Source organism: Rhinoraja longicauda, chromosome 19 (assembly GCF_053455715.1).
Source record: "Rhinoraja longicauda isolate Sanriku21f chromosome 19, sRhiLon1.1, whole genome shotgun sequence".
Taxonomy (NCBI): domain Eukaryota; kingdom Metazoa; phylum Chordata; class Chondrichthyes; order Rajiformes; family Arhynchobatidae; genus Rhinoraja; species Rhinoraja longicauda.
The window spans coordinates 3426387-3443913 of NC_135971.1; the positions used below are offsets into that span (position 1 = coordinate 3426387).

Sequence of the window (17527 nt, forward strand, 5' to 3'; positions counted from 1 at the left end):
CTCCTCCACAGGCACACTCCCACCTGCACCCTCCGCTCTGCCGCTGCCAATCTCCTGTCCCCCCCCCCATCCGGACCAAACTCAGATCCTGGGGGGACAGGGCTTTCTCCATCACTGCTCCCACCCTATGGAACTCACTACCCCAAACCGTCAGAGACACCTCCTCACTCACCACATTCAAAACATCACTGAAGTCTCACCTGTTCAGCACTGCCTTCAACCACTGACCGTCGCTTCACCTTCTGTCTCCTTTCTCTGTTCGTTTACTTATTTATCTATTTATTCACTTCGCTATGTTCTAGAAATCCCTGTAAAGCGTCTTTGAGTGTATGAAAAGCGCTATATAAATGTAATGCATTATTATTATTATTATTATTGTGTGCGTGTTGTGCGAGTGAGTGAATGTGTGTGTGTGTGTGTGTGTGTGTGTGTGTGTTGTGTGAATGTGCGTGAGTGTGTGTGTGTGTGTGTGTGTGTGTGTGTGTGTGTGTGTGCGTGAATGTGCGTGAGTGTGCGTGAATGTGCGTGAGTGTGCGTGTGTGTGTGTGTGTGTGTGTGTGTTTCTCCAAACAAAACTATTTGTTCCCCAAAGCCTTTTTGCGACTCTGCAGGTTTGTAGGTTAACTGGCTTGGAGGCGTTTGAGACTTTGAGACACAGACACAGTGTGTGGGGTGAGCATGGTGACCCCCGGGGCGCGGGTTTGCATCCGTACCTGGCTGAAGCTGCCTTTCAGGATGGACTTCCTGGCCCTGTGGCCCTCTGGGTTTTCTTCTGGAGGCTGGGCCACGTACTCCACGTCCGCCACTCCCCCGGCCGGGGCCGCCCCCCCCCACTCCGAGGGGAGGCTCCTCGTCTCGGCCACAGGCCTCTGCAGGCAAAATGGACACCGGTCATCCGGGCTGCAGGACCCTGACCATGGAACCTTTCGGAGATCGCAGACCCCACTCTCCACAACGCCCGCTTCCCTCCCTCCCGCCCGCCCGCCAAACAAGGGCCTGTCCTGCAGACTGCTGGAGGGGTCACAGAAACATAGGTATCACGAAATGCTGGAGTAACTCAGCGGGTCAGGCAGCATCTCAGGACAGAGGGAATGGGTGACGTTTCGGGTCAAGACCCTTCTTCAGACTGAAGTTCTTCTTCTTCAGACTCGACCCGAAACGTCACCCATTCCTTCTCTCCAGAGATGCTGCCTGACCCGCTGAGTTACTCCAGCACTCTGTGAAACGTCACCTATCCATGTTCTCCACAGATGCTGCCTGACCCGCTGAGTTACTCCAGCACTCTGTGAAACGTCACCTATCCATGTTCTCCACAGATGCTGCCTGACCCGCTGAGTTACTCCAGCACTCTGTGAAACGTCACCTATCCATGTTCTCCACAGATGCTGCCTGACCCGCTGAGTTATTCCAGCACTCTGTGAAACGTCACCAATCCATGTTCTCCACAGATGCTGCCTGACCCGCTGAGTTACTCCAGCACTCTGTGAAACGTCACCTATCCATGTTCTCCACAGATGCTGCCTGACCCGCTGAGTTACTCCAGCACTCTGTGAAACGTCACCCATTCCTTCTCTCCAGAGATGCTGCCTGACCCGCTGAGTTACTCCAGCACTCTGTGAAACGTCACCTATCCATGTTCTCCACAGATGCTGCCTGACCTGCTGAGTTACTCCAGCATTTCGTGATACCTTCGATTTGTACCAGCATCTGCAGGTTATTTTATTGAAAAATAGATGTGCAGGAGTAGGCCATTCGGCCCTTCGAGCCAGCACCGCCATTCAATATGATCATGACTGATCATCCACAATCAGTATCTTGTTCCTCCTTTCTCCCCATACCCCTTGATTCTGTTAGCCCGAAGAGTTCAATCTAACTCTGTCTTGAAAGCATCCAGTGAATTGGCCTCCACTGCCCTCTGTGGCGGAGAATTCCACAGATTCACCACTCTCTGGGTGAAAAAGTTTTTCCTCATCTCATTCCTAAAAGACTTCCCCCTTATCCTTAAACTGTGAGACCTTGTTCTGGACTTCCCAACATCGGGAACAATCTTCCTGCATCTAGCCTGTCCAACCCCTTAAGAATTTTGTAAGTTTCTATAAGATCCCCCTCAATCTTCTAAATTCCAGCGAGTACAAGCCGAGTCTATCCACTTTCTTCATATGAAAGTCCTGCCATCCCAGGGATCAATCTGGTGAACCTTCTCTGTACTCCCTCTATGGCAAGAATGTCTTTCCTCAGATTAGGAGACCAAAATTGCACGCAATACTCCAGGTGTGGTCTCACCAATGCCCTGTACAACTGCAGCAGAACCTCCCTGCTCCTATACTCAAATCCCCTCGCTATGAATGCCAACATACCATTGGCTTTCTTCACTGCCTGCTGCACCTGCATGCCTACTTTCAATGACTGGTGTACCACGACACCCAGGTCACGTTGCATCTCCCCTTTTCCTAATCGGCCACCATTCAGATAATAGTCTGCTTTCCTGTTCTTGCCACCAAAGTGGATAACCTCACATTTACAGTGGATAACCTCACATTTATAGTGGATAACTGTGGCAGAGAATTCGACAGATTCACAACTCTCTGGGTGAAGAAGTTTTTTCCTCATCTCAGTCCTAAATGGCCGACCCCTTATTCTTAAACTGTGTGGCCCCTGGTGTACAAGATCATGAGGGGCATGGATAAAGTGAACACTCACAAGTCTGTTTCCCAGGGTCGAAGATTCTAGAACCAGAGGGCACAGGCTTAAAGTAAGAGGGGAGAGATTTCAGAGCAACTTCAGGTGTACAAGATCACGAGGGGCACGGATTAAGTCACAGTCTTTTGTGAGTCACAGACTCTCAAATGGTAGAGGATTCTAAATGGTTCTGGACCCCCCCAACGTTGGGAACATGTTTCCTGCCTCTAACGTGTCCAACCCCTTAATAATCTTATACGTTTCGATAAGATCCCCTTTCATCCTTCTATATTCCAGTGTATACAAGCCTAGTCGCTCCAGTCTTTCAACATACGACAGTCCCGCCATTCCGGGAATTAACCTACGCTGCACGCCCTCAATAGCAAGAATATCCTTCCTCAAATTTGGAGACCAAAAATGCACACAGTACTCCAGGTGAGGTCTCACTAGGGCCCTGTACAACTGCAGAAGGACCTCTTTGCTCCTATACTCAACTCCTCTTGTTATGAAGGCCAACATTCCATTGGCTTTCTTCACTGCCTGCTGTACCTGCATGCTTCCTTTCAGTGACTGATGCACTAGGACACCCAGATCTTGTTGTACGACCCCTTTTCCCAACTTGTCCGCAGCGACCAGCGACCCCCGCACATTAACACCACCCTACACTCACAAAGGACAGTTATACCAAGCCAATTAACCCACGACTTTGGAGTGCGGGAGGAAACCGGGGCACACGGGGAAAACCCACGCAGGTCAGGGGGAGAACGTACAAACTCCGTACAGACAGCGCCCGTGGTCAGGGTGGAAGCCCTGGTCTCTGGCGCCGTGAGGCAGCAGTTCTACCCGCTGCGCCACCGTGCCGCCCTGTAAAGATCAGTCTGAATGTTTCCAGTCCATGTACCTATCGGGGCAATGAGAGGCCACCTTTCCACACAGAGGGTGGTGGGTGTACGGAAGGAGCTGCCAGAGGAGGTAGTTGAGTCAGGGCGGTCACGGTGGCACAGCGGCAGAGTTGCTGCCTTGCAGCGAACGCAGCGCCGGAGACCCGGGTTCCATCCCGACTACGGGCGCTGTCTGTGCGGAGTTTGTACGTTCTCCCCGTGACCCGCGTGGGATTTCTCCGAGATCGGTTTCCTCCCACACTCCAATAGACAATAGACAATAGGTGCAGGAGTAGGCCATTCGGCCCTTCCAGCCAGCACCACCATTCAATGTGATCATGGCTGATCATTGTCAGTACCCCGTTCCTGCCTTCTCCCCATACCCCCTGACTCCGCTATCCTTAAGAGCTCTATCTAGCTCTCTCTTGAATGCATTCAGAGAATTGGCCTCCACTGTCTTCTGAGGCAGAGAATTCCACAGATTCACAACTCTCTGACTGAAAAAGTTTTTCCTCATCTCCGTTCTAAATGGCCGACCCCTTATTCTTAAACTGTGTGGCCCCTGGTTCTGGACTCCCCCAACATTGGGAACATGTTTCCTGCCTCTAATGTGTCCAATCCCTTAATAATCTTATACGTTAACCTACAAACCTCCAAAGACGTGCAGGTTTGTGGGTTAACTGGCATGGAGGCGTTCGAGACTTTGAGACACAGACACAGTGTGTGGGGAGAGCTTGGTGCAGCCAAGCCTGTGACCCCAGCGCGCGGCTTTGCATCCAAGGCTGGGCGGGGCGGTCACGCTTTCATTTCCTCCCGCCTAGACTACTGCAACTCCCTCTACACTGGGATCAGCCAATCTTCCCTGTCCCGCCTGCAACTGGTCCAAAACGCCGCAGCGAGACTCCTGACGGGTACCCGTAAAAGGGACCACATCGCCCCGATTCTGGCCTCTCTCCACTGGCTCCCTGTACGGTACAGAATCAACTTCAAGCTCCTCCTATTCACGTATAAAGCCCTAAATGGACACCACCCCCTCCCTACATCAAAAATCTTCTAATCCCCCTCTCTATCTCCAGGTCCCTCAGGTCGGCCGACTTGGGGCTACTCACTATCCCGCGGTCTAGGCTTAAGCTCAGGGGTGACCGCGCTTTTGCGGTTGCAGCTCCTAGACTGTGGAACACCATCCCTCTCCCCATCAGAACTGCCCCCCCCCCTCCATCCACTCCTTTAAATCCAAGCTCAAAACCTATTTCTACTCCCTAGCGTTTGAGGCTCATTGAGGAGGCGCTGTGAACTGTTTGCGTGCTACTGTATGCTTCATTTTTTTCTCCATTGGAACCTAATCAGATGTACAGCACTTTGGTCAACGTGGGTTGTTTTTAAATGTGCGATACAAATATAATTGACTTGACTTGACCAAGTGCTTCTCATAAAAATATGTAAATTTGTAAAGAGTAGACACCCAATAGCAGCTGCTTGTCCATTGTGACGTCACACCCATCTCACAGGGGCATTGTGACATCATAAGCTGAAGACCTTCAATAAATAAAATTGACTTGACTTGACTTGACAGTAGCGTTGCTGTCTTGCAGCGAACGCAGCGCCGGGAGACACAGACGCGCGGTACCTGGGCTGGTCGGGATATCGACTTCCGAGCCTTGTGGACCTTGGGCTTGTCGTCCTGGGCGGCCGGAGCGGACGGGGCCGGGGCCGGAGCCGGGGCCATGGTGGGGGCATCTTTCCCCGCTCGGCAGCTCGGCACGCTCAGCAGCTTCATGGCCAAGCTCTGGATGGCGTTGGGAGTTTTGCTGACGCCAGTGAGAGTCATCTTGGCGCGGTTGGCCCCCGGAGCCTTGGTGGGAGAGGCGGAGAAGGATTTGGCAGCATGACCTGGGGGAGAGAGAGCAAGGGTCAGGGCAGTATGGCAGCAGCCCACCCTGGACCTATTCTCACACAGTTCCCTCCACCCTCTCGTTTCCCCACAACACTTCTCCATTTCTACCCAGTCCCCTTTCAAAACTGTCTATAGACAATAGACAATAGGTGCAGGAGGAGGCCATTCGGCCCTTCGAGCCTGTACGCACCGCCATTCAATGTGATCATGGCTGATCATCCTCAATCAGTACCCCGTTCCTGCCTTCTCCCCATACCCCCTGACTCCGCTATCCTTAAGAGTACAATCCGCAGGCATTGCCACTTTCATTTCACTGCACATCTTGTATGTGTATGTGACAAATAAACTTGTCTTGACTTGAGCTCTATCCAGCTCTCTCTTGAATGCATTCAGAGAATTGGCCTCCACTGCCCTCTGAGGCAGAGAATTCCACAGATTCACAACTCTCTGACTGAAAAAGTTTTCTTCATCTCCGTTCTAAAAGGCCGACCCCTTGTTCTTAAACTGTGGCCCCTGGTTCTGGACTCCCCCAACATTGGGAACATGTTTCCTGCCTCTAACGTATCCAACCCCTTAATAACCTTATACGTTTCGATAAGATCTCCTCTCATCCTTCTAAATTCCAGTGTATACAAGCCTAGCCGCTCCAGTCTTTCAACATACGACAGTCCCGCCATTCCGGGAATTAACCTAGTAAACATTTCTCCCTTTCTAGATTTAGATTTAGAGACACAGCGCGGAAACTGGCCCTTCGGCCCACCGGGTCCGCACCGCCCAGCGATCCCCGCACATTATCACTATCCTACACACACACTAGGGACAATTTTTACATTTTACCCAGTCAATTAACCTACAAACCCGCACGTCTTTGGAGTGTGGGAGGAAACTGCAGATCTCGGAGAAAACCCACGCAGGTCACGGAGAGAACGTACAAACTCCGCACAGACAGCGTCCGTTGTCAGGATCGAACCCGAGTCTCAGGCACTGCATTCGCTGTAAGGCAACAACTCGACTGCCTTCTGAGGCAGAGAATTCACAGATTTACAACTCTCTGACTGAAAAAGGTTTTCCTCATCTCCGTTCTAAATGGCCTACCCCTTATTCTTAAACTGTGTGGCCCCTGGTTCTGGACTCCCCCAACATTGGGAACATGTTTCCTGCCTCTAGCGTGTCCAATCCCTTAACAATCTTATACGTTTCAATAAGATCCCCTCTCATCCTTCCAAATCTTTCCTTCTAAAAACCCCGTTCAAATGGTCTGATAATTTTTTTTGAACCAAAAATAATTTCATCAATTATTTACAATAATATGTACAAAATAAATCAAAGCACCACCCAGTGCCATAATACATGTCAAACAAAGACACTAAATGAACTACGATTCAACTCTGACTCTTAGAGGCAGGAAACATGTTCCCAATGTTGGGGGAGTCCAGAACAAGGGGCCACAGTTTAAGAATAAGGGGTAGGCCATTTAGAACGGAGATGAGGAAAAACCTTTTCAGTCAGAGAGTTGTAAATCTGTGGAATTCTCTGCCTCAGAAGGCAGTGGAGGCCAATTCTCTGAATGCATTCAAGAGAGAGCTGGATAGAGCTCTTAAGGATAGCGGAGTCAGGGGGTATGGGGAGAAGGCAGGAACGGGGTACTGATTGAGAATGATCAGCCGTGATCTCCTAATAGACAATAGACAGATTTTGGTCTCCTAATCTGAGGAAAGACGTTCTTGCCATAGAGGGAGTACAGAGGAGGTTCACCAGATTGATTCCTGGGATGGCAGGACTTTAATATGAAGAAAGACTGGATAGACTCGGCTTGTACTCGCTAGAATTTAGAAGATTGAGGGGGGATCTTATAGAAACTAACAAAATTCTTCAGGGGTTGGACAGGCTAGATGCAGGAAGATGGTTCCCGATGTTGGGGAAGTCCAGAACAAGAGGTCACAGTTTAAGGATAAGGGGGAAGTCTTTTCGGACTGAGATGAATGCATTCAAGAGAGAGCGAGATAGAGTTCATAAGGATAGCGGAGTCAGGGGGTATGGGGAGAAGGCAGGAATGGGGTACTGATTGAGAATGATCAGCCATGATCACATTGAATGGCGGTTCTGGCACGAAGGGCCGATTGGCCTCCTCCTGCACCTATTGTCTATTGAATGCATTCAAGAGAGAGCGAGATAGAGCTCTTAAGGATAGGGGAGTCAGGGGGTATGGGAAGAAGACAGGAACGGGGTACTGATTGAGAATGATCAGCCATGATCACATTGAATGGCGGTGCTGGCTGGAAGGGCTGAATGGCCTCCTCCTGCACCTATTGTCTGTTGAAATGGCGGCACGGTAGCGCAGCGGTAGAGTTGCTGCTTTACAGCGAATGCAGCGCCGGAGACTCAGGTTCGATCCTGACTACGGGTGCTGCACTGTAAGGAGTTTGTACGTTCTCCCCGTGACCTGCGTGGGTTTTCTCCGAGATCTTCGGTTTCCTCCCACACTCCAAAGACGTACAGGTATGTAGGTTAATTGGCTGGGTAAATGTAAAAATTGTCCCTAGTGGGTGTAGGATAGTGTTAATGTACGGGGATCGCTGGGCGGCACGGACTTGGAGGGCCGAAAAGGCCTGTTTCCGGCTGTAAATACATGATGATGATGATGATGATAAGGATAACGGAGTCAGGGGGTACGGGGAGAAGGCAGGAACGGGGTACTGATTGGAAGGGCTGAATGGCCTCCTCCTGCACCTATTGTCTGTTGAAATGGTCCCATACCTTTGGGTAGAGGCTGGGGTGTGGAGCGGGCGATGGGCCCGGTGTCAGCGGCCTGCAGCTCCAGGCTTGGACCGGCCTCGCTGGGCTTACACGGAGTCTCCCTGCATCCCGTCTCGTCCCCTCGGGCAGCCTCTACCTCCGCGGGACGTGCCTCAGCCGGCTCGCAGGGAGGAGCTGCTGCCTTGTTGCTCATGGAGCTGATGTTTCCCATCGAGTCGCCGGTGGGGTTCACTGTGGGGGTCACTCCCTGGCCCGGTCTCCTGGAGGCTGACTCAGCGGCTTCACCGATCCCTGCAACTCAACGGCACAAACATCAAAGTATTGTATAAGAAGATAACTGCAGACGCTGGTACAAATCGAAGGTATTTATTCACAAAATACTGGAGTAACTCAGCAGGTCAGGCAGCATCTCGGGAGAGAAGGAATGGGTGACGTTTCGGGTCGAGACCCTTCTTCAGACTTAGCACCATGCCTTGTGAAATGTGACAATAAAGTCAATAATCCATGACTACAATCAAAGCCATCCATTGCCTACAGATCCAGGAAACATAGACAATAGGTGCAGGAGGAGGCTATTCGAGTCTGTACGCACCGCCATTCAATGTGATCAACGCTGATCATCCACAATCAGTACCCCGTTCCTGCTTTCTCCCCATACCCCTGACTCCGTTAGCCCCAAGAGCTAAATCTAACTCTCTCTTGAAAACATCTAGTGAATTGGCCTCCGCTGCCCTCTGTGGCAGAGAATTCCACAGATTCACAACTCTCTGGGTGGAAATGTATCAGTCTGAAGAAGGGTCTTGGCCCGAAACGTCACCCATTCCTTCTCTCCCGAGGTGCTGCCTGACCTGCTGAGTTACTCCAGCATTTTGAGAACAAACATCAAATTCTCCAAATTTAGGTTAGAGTCATTGAGCGACTACATTTCATCTCTAGTTGCTTTGTTGTTACCTTCTCCCAACGAACAATGATAGACAATAGACAATAGGTGCAGGAGTAGGCCATTCGGCCCTTCGAGCCTGTACGCACCGCCATTCAATATGATCATGGCTGATCATCCAGCTCAGTATCCCGTACCTGCCTTCTCTCCATACCCCCTGATCCCTTTAGCCACAAGGACCAAATCTAACTCCCTCTTAAATATAGCCAATGAACTGGCCTCAACTACCTTCTGTGGCAGAGAATTCCACAGATTCACCACTCTCTGTGTGAAAAAAAACTTTCTCATCTCAGTCCGAAAAGACTTCCCCCTTATCCTTAAACTGTGACCTCTTGTTCTGGACTTCCCCAACATCGGGAACAATCTTCCTGCATCTAGCCTGACCAACCCCTGAAGAATTTTGTAAGTTTCTATAAGATCCCCCCTCAATCTTCTAAATTCCAGCGAGTACTAGCCGAGTCTATCCAGTCTTTCTTCATATTAAAGTCCTGCCATCCCAGAAATCAATCTGGTGAACCTTCTCTGTACTCCCTCTATGGCAAGAATGTCTTTCCTCAGATTAGGAGACCAAAATCTGTCTATTGTCTATTAGGAGATCACGGCTGATCATTCTCAATCAGTACCCCGTTCCTGCCTTCTCCCCATACCCACTGACTCCGCTATCCTTAAGAGCTCTATCTAGCTCTCTTTTGAATGCATCCGGAGAATTGGCCTCCACTGCCTTCTGAGGCAGAGAATTCCACAGATTCACAACTCTCTGACTGAAAAAGTTTTTCCTCATCTCAGTTCTAAATGGCCTACCCCTTATTCTTAAACTGTGGCCCCTTGTTCTGGACTCCCCCAACATTGGGAACATGTTTCTTGCCTCTAACGTGTCCAACCCCTTATTAATCTTATACGTTTCGATAAGATCCCCTCTCATCCTTCTAAATTCCAGTGTATACAAGTTGATCTATTCCAGTGCTTCTTAAACGGATTAATTGTTCACCCAAAGGTGAATTAAATTATTTTGGGGTGAATGACTTAATATATATAAAATTATACACAAGGGAGTAAGACGAATATTACCAAAAAACATAAGGAAATTTAGTCGGGGGTGAATGACATTTTGTGATAAAGACTCAAGGGTGAATGACACTGAAATAGTTTAAGAAGCACTGATCTATTCCACATTTTCCTTGATCTCTATTTCCTTTATCCAGTTTTCACACCTCACACTTCCTTGTCTATGTACCTCCCACTCCCCTGACGCTCAGTCTGAAGAAGGGTCTCGACCCGAAAGGTCACCCCCTCCTTCTCGCCAGAGATGCTGCCTGTCCCGCTGAGTTACTCCAGCACTCTGTGAAACGTCACCTATCCATGTTCTCCACAGATGCTGCCTGACCCGCTGAGTTACTCCAGCACTCTGTGAAACGTCACCTATCCATGTTCTCCACAGATGCTGCCTGACCCGCTGAGTTACTCCAGCACTCTGTGAAACGTCACCTATCCATGTTCTCCACAGATGCTGCCTGACCCGCTGAGTTACTCCAGCACTCTGTGAAACGTCACCTATCCATGTTCTCCAGAGATGCTGCCTGACCCGCTGAGTTACCCCAGCACTCTGTGAAACGTCACCTATCCATGTTCTCCACAGATGCTGCCTGACCCGCTGAGTTACTCTAGCACTCTGTGAAACGTCACCTATCCATGTTCTCCAGAGATGCTGCCTGACCCGCTGAGTTACTCCAGCACTCTGTGAAACGTCACCTATCCATGTTCTCCACAGATGCTGCCTGACCCGCTGAGTTACTCCAGCACTCTGTGAAACGTCACCTATCCGTGTTCTCCAGAGATGCTGCCTGACCCGCTGAGTTACTCCTGCATTTTCTGTCTGTCACAATCCTTCCATCTTTTTAATGGAAGTAAATGGCCCCATAGCAGAAGTGTCTCCATCGCGGGGCTGGAAACTGGAAATGTCCTGAGCTAATTCTGCTACCACCATCATCTATTGTACAAGTGATGGCTCCCACTCCACCGATTGTCGCCGGAAGCTTGTGCCCTTTTCAGGACGGATGACGACCGTGATGTAACATTTGAAACATGGATGATGGACATGAAAGGAGAAGATGGAAGTAAATAATGTCCGCGTCGCCATTACACCCATGATGCACGTGTGCCCTGCTGCTTGTGGGATCTTGCTGTGCGCAGACCAGCTTCTGAGCTGCAGGCAACAGAATGGTTGGAGAAGACAGCATCCTCACCTGTACTTGCGTTGCTGCCAGTACCTGGCTCCAACTCGACAATCTGTGCCTCTGCTGCAGTTTGGCCCGCGGTGCTGATCTCACACTGGGGGAGAGGAGGGAGGGAGGGAAGGAAGGAGAGAGAGAATCAAAGCCATTCCAACGGAGAAGCACACAGTCCGAGAATTCCCAACCACAGTTTCCACGAATGGGAGAGTCCGGGACGAGAGGTCGTAACCTCAGAATTAAAGGATGTTCTTTTAGGAAAGAGGTGAGGAGAAATGTCTTTCGCCAGAGGGTGGTGAATCTGAGGATCTCTGAGGATCCTTCAATGCTTCTACTCTGGGGCTGTAGAGAGCATCCTGTCCGGCAACATTACAGTCTGGTTTGGGAACAGCTCTGCCCAGGACAGGAAGGCCCTGCAGAGAGTAGTGCGTTCGGCAGAACGAACCATGGGAACTACACTCGCCCCCCTGCAGGACCTATACATCAGGAGGTGCAGATCAAGAGCAAGCAACATTATGGGGGACCCCTACCACCCCAGCAACGGACTGTTCCAGCTGCTACGGTCAGCAAACGCCTCCGCTGTCACGCTGTGAAAACGGAGAGGATGAGAGTATTGCGTACAGTTTTGGTCTCCTAATCTGAGGAAAGACATTCTTGCCATAGAGGGAGTACAGAGAAGGTTCACCAGATTGATTCCTGGGATGGCAGGACTTTCATATGAAGAAAGACTGGATAGACTTGGCTTGTACTCGCTGGAATTTAGAAGATTGAGGGGGGTCTTATAGAAACTTACAAAATTCTTAAGGGGTTGGACAGGCTAGATGGGGGAAGATTGTTCCCGATGTTGGGGAAGTCCACAACAAGGGGTCACACAGTTTAAGGATAAGGGGGAAGTCTTTTAGGACTGAGATGAGAAAGTTTTTTTTCACACAGAGAGTGGTGAATCTGTGGAATTCTCTGCCACAGAAGGTAGTTGAGGCCAGTTCATTGGCTATATTTAAGAGGGAGTTAGATGTGGCCCTTGTGGCTAAAGGGATCAGGGGGTATGGAGAGAAGGCAGGTACGGGATACTGAGTTGGATGATCAGCCATGATCATATTGAATGGCGGTGCGTACAGGCTCGAAGGGCCGAATGGCCTACTCCTGCACCTATTTTCTATGTTTCTATGACTCGATGGGCCCAATTCTACTCCTGTAACTTGTGAACATAAAGGCAGGCCTCCAGATTAACTTATAAGAAAATAACTGCAGATGCTGGTACAAATCGATTTATTCACAAAATGCTGGAGTAACTCAGCAGGTCAGGCAGCATCTCGGGAGAGAAGGAATGGGTGACGTTTCGGGTCGAGACCCTTCTTCAGATTAACTTAATGGGATAATTATTATGCTCAAAAGCTACAGGTTGTTGTCAAAAAACGTTCCAGCCTCAGTAATGGGTCAACCAGCCCGCCCCTAACCCCGCATGGCGAATGTCCTACAAAGGAAAAGGAGGGAAAGTTAATGCACCTCACAGTATCTGGGGTTCCGCCAATCGGTCGCCCTGCCGACTTAACTCTCGCCCCTGACCGTGTGTATCGAATGCTCCGGAGAGGGGGAAAAAAGAGTGCGGCGATGCGTTACACAGGGTGCGGGGTTCACCCTCCCAAAACCGTTGACGCGCCCCTAACCCTGCATATTGCGTAGCTCCACCGCATGGGGAGAGGAATAGATAAGGTACACAGGGTGCAGGGTTCGCCGACGCGCCCCGAACGCTATATATTCCATAGCTCCATCGCATAGAGAAAGGGAGATGATGATGTACACAGGATGCGGGGTTCACCCTCCAGGGTCGCCGACGCGCCCGTGACCCTGCATATATGCACAGCTCCACCCGCATGGGGAATGGGAGACATGAGGTACACAGGGCGCGGGGTCGACTCAGCTCCGCCCCCCCTGCGGCTTCACAAAGCGCCAGAGCAATGGCCGCCGTTCGCTCGGAGTCGACTCGGGGTCTAAGGTGGGGGGATGGAAACGGGACCACGGTTCCGAGCCGAAGGGCGGCGGTGGGGAGGAGGGGGGTGCGAGCAGGACGAGTGGCGTGGGGGGTGGACCGGCGGGGTTTGGCCGTTGGGGATGGCGGGGGGGGGGGGAGAATGATTCGTCTCCTCAGCCGCTCGCTCACCTCAGCATCCAGGGACGCCATGGCTCCCGGCCCGTGACGTCAGCGCGCAACGTGAGGCGGGGCCTGGGCGACGCGGGGCGACGCGGGGCGTGGCTTGGGCGACGCGGGGCGTGCCAACTCCGACGTGCGGCGCGTCCTTGCGCCAACGTGGGGCGTGGCCTGGACAACGTGGGGCGTTGCGTGCGCAACGTGGGCGTCGGCCTCTCCGACGTGTGGCGTGGCCTTGCGCCAACGTGGGGCGTCGGCCTGGACAACGTGGGGCGTGGCCTGGGCAACGTGAGGCGTGGCTTGTCCAATGTGGGGGCGGGGCCGCCCTCTTAAAGGGGCAGCGTCCCCCCCCAAATTGGGGGTCAGTTTAGTTCATTGTCACATGTGCCAAGTTACAGTGAAAAGCTCTCTTGTTGCGTGCTATCAATCCAGTCAACAGAAAGACAACACATGATTGCAGTTGATCCACTTGCTGCGTACAGATGCATGATCAGGGAATAGCTTTCAGTGCAAGGTAGAGGAAGATGCTATGAGAATGCAGGGTGACTTGGACAGGTTGTGTGAGTGGGCGGATACATGGCAGATGCAGTTTAATGTGGATAAGTGTGAGGTTGTCCACTTTGGTGGTAAGAATAGGAAGGCAGATTATTATCTGAATGGTGTCAAGTTAGGAACAGGGGACGTACAACGAGATCTGGGTGTCCTAGTGCATCAGTCACTGAAAGGAAGCATGCAGGTACAGCAGGCAGTGAAGAAAGCCAATGGAATGTTGGCCTTCATAACGAGAGGAGTTGAGTATAGGAGCAAAGAGGTCCTTCTGCAGTTGTACAGGGCCCTAGTGAGACCGCACCTGGAGTACTGTGTGCAGTTTTGTTCTCCAAATTTGAGGAAGGATATTCTTGCTATTGAGGGCGTGCAGCGTAGGTTTACTAGGTTAGTTCCCGGAATGGCGGGACTGTCGTAAGTTGGAAGACTGGAGCGGCTAGGCTTGTATACACTGGAATTTAGAAGGATGATCTTATCGAAACATCCAAGATTATTAAGGGGTTGGACACGTTAGAGGTAAGAAACAAGTTCCCAATGTTGGGGGAGTCCAGAACCAGGGACCACAGTTTAATAATAAGGGTCGGCCATTTGGAAACGGAGATGAGGAAAAACGTTTTCAGTCAGAGAGTTGTGAATCTGTGGAATTCACTGCCTCAGAAGGCAGTGGAGGTCAAGTCTCTGAATGCATTCAAGAGAGAGCTAGATAGAGCTCTTAAGGATAGCGGAGTCAGGGGGTATGGGGAGAAGCCAGGAATGGGGTACTGATTGAGAATGATCAGCCATGATCACATTGAATGGTGGTGCTGGCTCGAAGGCTGAATTACCTACTCCTGCACCTATTGTCTATTGTCCATTGTAAAGCCAGCAAAGTCAAATCAAGGATCGAATTGAATTGAATACATTTTATTAGCCAAGTACGTATGCATACAAGGAATTTGCCTTGGTGGTTTGCTCGCAAGTGACAACACAATATACCGTAGACAATTAAAACCAAAACATTATAATTCAAACATGTGACGAATGAAATAAAATACCAGAGCAAAAGGAGGCTACAGACTTTTGGCTGTTGAGTAGAGATGCTGCTCGTGGGAAGAAGTTGTTTTTATGTCTGGCTGTGGCTGCTTTGACAGTCCGGAGTCGCCTTCCAGAGGGAAGTGCTTCAGAGAGTTTGCGGGCCAGGGTGAGAGTGGTCAGAGATGATCTTGCCCCGCTCGCTTCCCTAGCCCTTGCAGTGTACAGTTTGTCGATGGGAGGGAAGGTTGCAGCCAACAACCTTCTCAGCTGTGCGAACGATCCGTTGCAGCCTCCAGATGTCGTGCTTGTTGGTTGAGCCAAACCAGACCATGATGGAGAAGCTGAGGACAGACTCGATAAAGGCAGTGTCGAATTGGACCATCATTGCCTGTGGCAGATTGTAGTTTGCAAGGACAGTCCGTGGGTCACCAATAAGGTAGAGAGTAGATGCAAGAATGGGTCGACTGGGATTGTGTTGTGTGCAGTTGGAGTATTGTGTGCTGTTTTGGTCTCCTCCAGCGAAGGTTCACTAGGTTAATTTCCGGAATGGCGGGACTGACGTATGATGAAAGAATGGAGCGACCAGGCTTGTATTACCCGGAATTTAGAAGCATGAGATGGGCTCTTATAGAAACCTCTAAATTTGTTAGAGGATTGGACAGGCTAGATGCAGGAAAAATGTTCCCGATTTTGGATAATTCCAGAACCAGCGGTCACAGTTTAAGAATAAGGGGTAGGCCATTTAGGACCGGGATGAGGAAAAACTTCTTCACCCAGAGACTTGTGAGTCTGCGGAATTCTCTGCCACAGAAGGCAGTGGAGGCCAATTCACTGGATGTTTTTTAAGAGAGAGTTAGATTAACTCTTAGGGCTAACGGAATCAAGGGATATGGGAGGGTACTGATTTTGAATGATCAGCCATGATCATATTGAATGGCAGTGCTGGCTCGAGGGGCCGAATGGCCTCCTCCTGCACCTATTTTCTATGTTTCTATATTTCCATAGTAGTTCAGTGATGCTCTCTGGTTGTGACAGGATGGTTCATTTGCCTGATAACAGCTGGGAATAAATTGTCCCTGAATCCGGAGATGTGTTTATTCACATTTCTATACCTCTTGCCTGATGGGAGAGGGGAGAAGAGGGAGTGGTCTGGGCATGACTGGTCCTTGATTATGCTGCTGGCCTTGCCAACGCAGCGTTTGCATAAATGGAGTCAATGGAAGGGAGGTTGGTCTGTGTGCAGTTTTGGTCTCCAAATTTGAGGAAGGATATTCTTGCTAATGAAAGCGTGCAGCGTAGGTTTACTAGGTTAATACCCGGAATGGCGGGACTGTCGTATGTGGAAAGACTGGAGCGACTAGGCTTGTATACACTGGAATTTAGAAGGATGAGAGGGGATCTTATCGAAACGTATAAGATTATTAAGGGGTTGGACACGTTAGAGGCAGGAAACATGTTCCCAATGTTGGGGGAGTCCAGAACCAGGTGCCACAGTTTAAGAATAAGGGGTAGGCCATTTTCTTCACACAGAGAGTGGTGAGTCTGTGGAATTCTCTGCCACAGAAGGTAGTTGAGGACAGTTCATTGGCTATATTTAAGAGGGAGTTAGATGTGGCCCTTGTGACTAAAGGGATCAGGGGGTATGGAGAGAGAAGGCAGGTACGGGATACTGAGTTGGATGATCAGCCATGATCATATTGAATGGTGGTGCAGCTCGAAGGGCCGAATGGCCTACTCCTGCACCTATTTTCTATGTTAACTCAGCGGGTCAGGCAGCATCTGTGGAGAACATGGATAGGCGACGTTTCACAGAGTGCTGGAGTAACTCAGCGGGTCAGGCAGCATCTGTGGAGAGAAGGAATGGGTGGAGATTGAGTTGGGTTGAGTTGGGTTGGGTTGAGTTGGGTTGAGTTGGGTTGATTGATGTTTCACAGAGTGCTGGAGTAACTCAGCGGGTCAGGCAGCATCTGTGGAGAGAAGGAATGGGCGACGTTTCGGGTCGGGACCCTTCTTCAGACTGAAAGATAGAGAGGGGCCAGAACAAACCAGGGGCCGGCAACAGACTGGTGGTTTGAGGGAGTGCGTCCGCAGGTGCTATATAAATGCAGGTGCTTCTTGTTTGCAGAGTGAGTCGTCCCATCCGCCAGTGAGCGCTGCCAATTCGGTGGTTACAGCGTGTCAGGTGAGTACTGCCCATTCACACGATCTAGCCCCCCCCCCGATCTCGCCCCTTCTCTCCCCCCCCCCCCCATATCTCCCCCCCCCCCCCCCACGCTGACGAGAGAGAGGAGGGGATGGGGAGAGAGAGAGAGAGAGAGAAGGAAGAGAGGGGTGTGAGAGAGAGAGAGAGAGAGAGAGGAGTGGATGGGGAGAGATAGAGAGGAGGGGAGAGAGAGAGAGAGGGAGAGAGAGAGAGGGAGGAGTGGATGGGGAGAGATA

At 50.7% G+C, this 17527-nt stretch overlaps 2 protein-coding genes across 2 annotated transcripts in view; both read right to left on the reverse strand.

Annotated features, from left to right (window-relative positions):
* Positions 1 to 13561, reverse strand: part of LOC144602501 (uncharacterized) — an 18210-nt gene extending 4649 nt beyond the window's left edge. The window contains exons 1-5 of the mRNA XM_078415633.1: positions 13541 to 13561; positions 11395 to 11479; positions 8212 to 8502; positions 5188 to 5450; positions 714 to 869 (exon numbers count right to left, since the gene is read on the reverse strand). Coding sequence (XP_078271759.1) covers positions 714 to 869; positions 5188 to 5450; positions 8212 to 8502; positions 11395 to 11479; positions 13541 to 13561 — 816 coding nt within the window. The remainder of the gene's footprint in view (positions 1 to 713; positions 870 to 5187; positions 5451 to 8211; positions 8503 to 11394; positions 11480 to 13540) is intronic.
* Positions 1 to 17527, reverse strand: part of LOC144603008 (zinc-binding protein A33-like) — an 852507-nt gene that overhangs the window by 692145 nt on the left and 142835 nt on the right.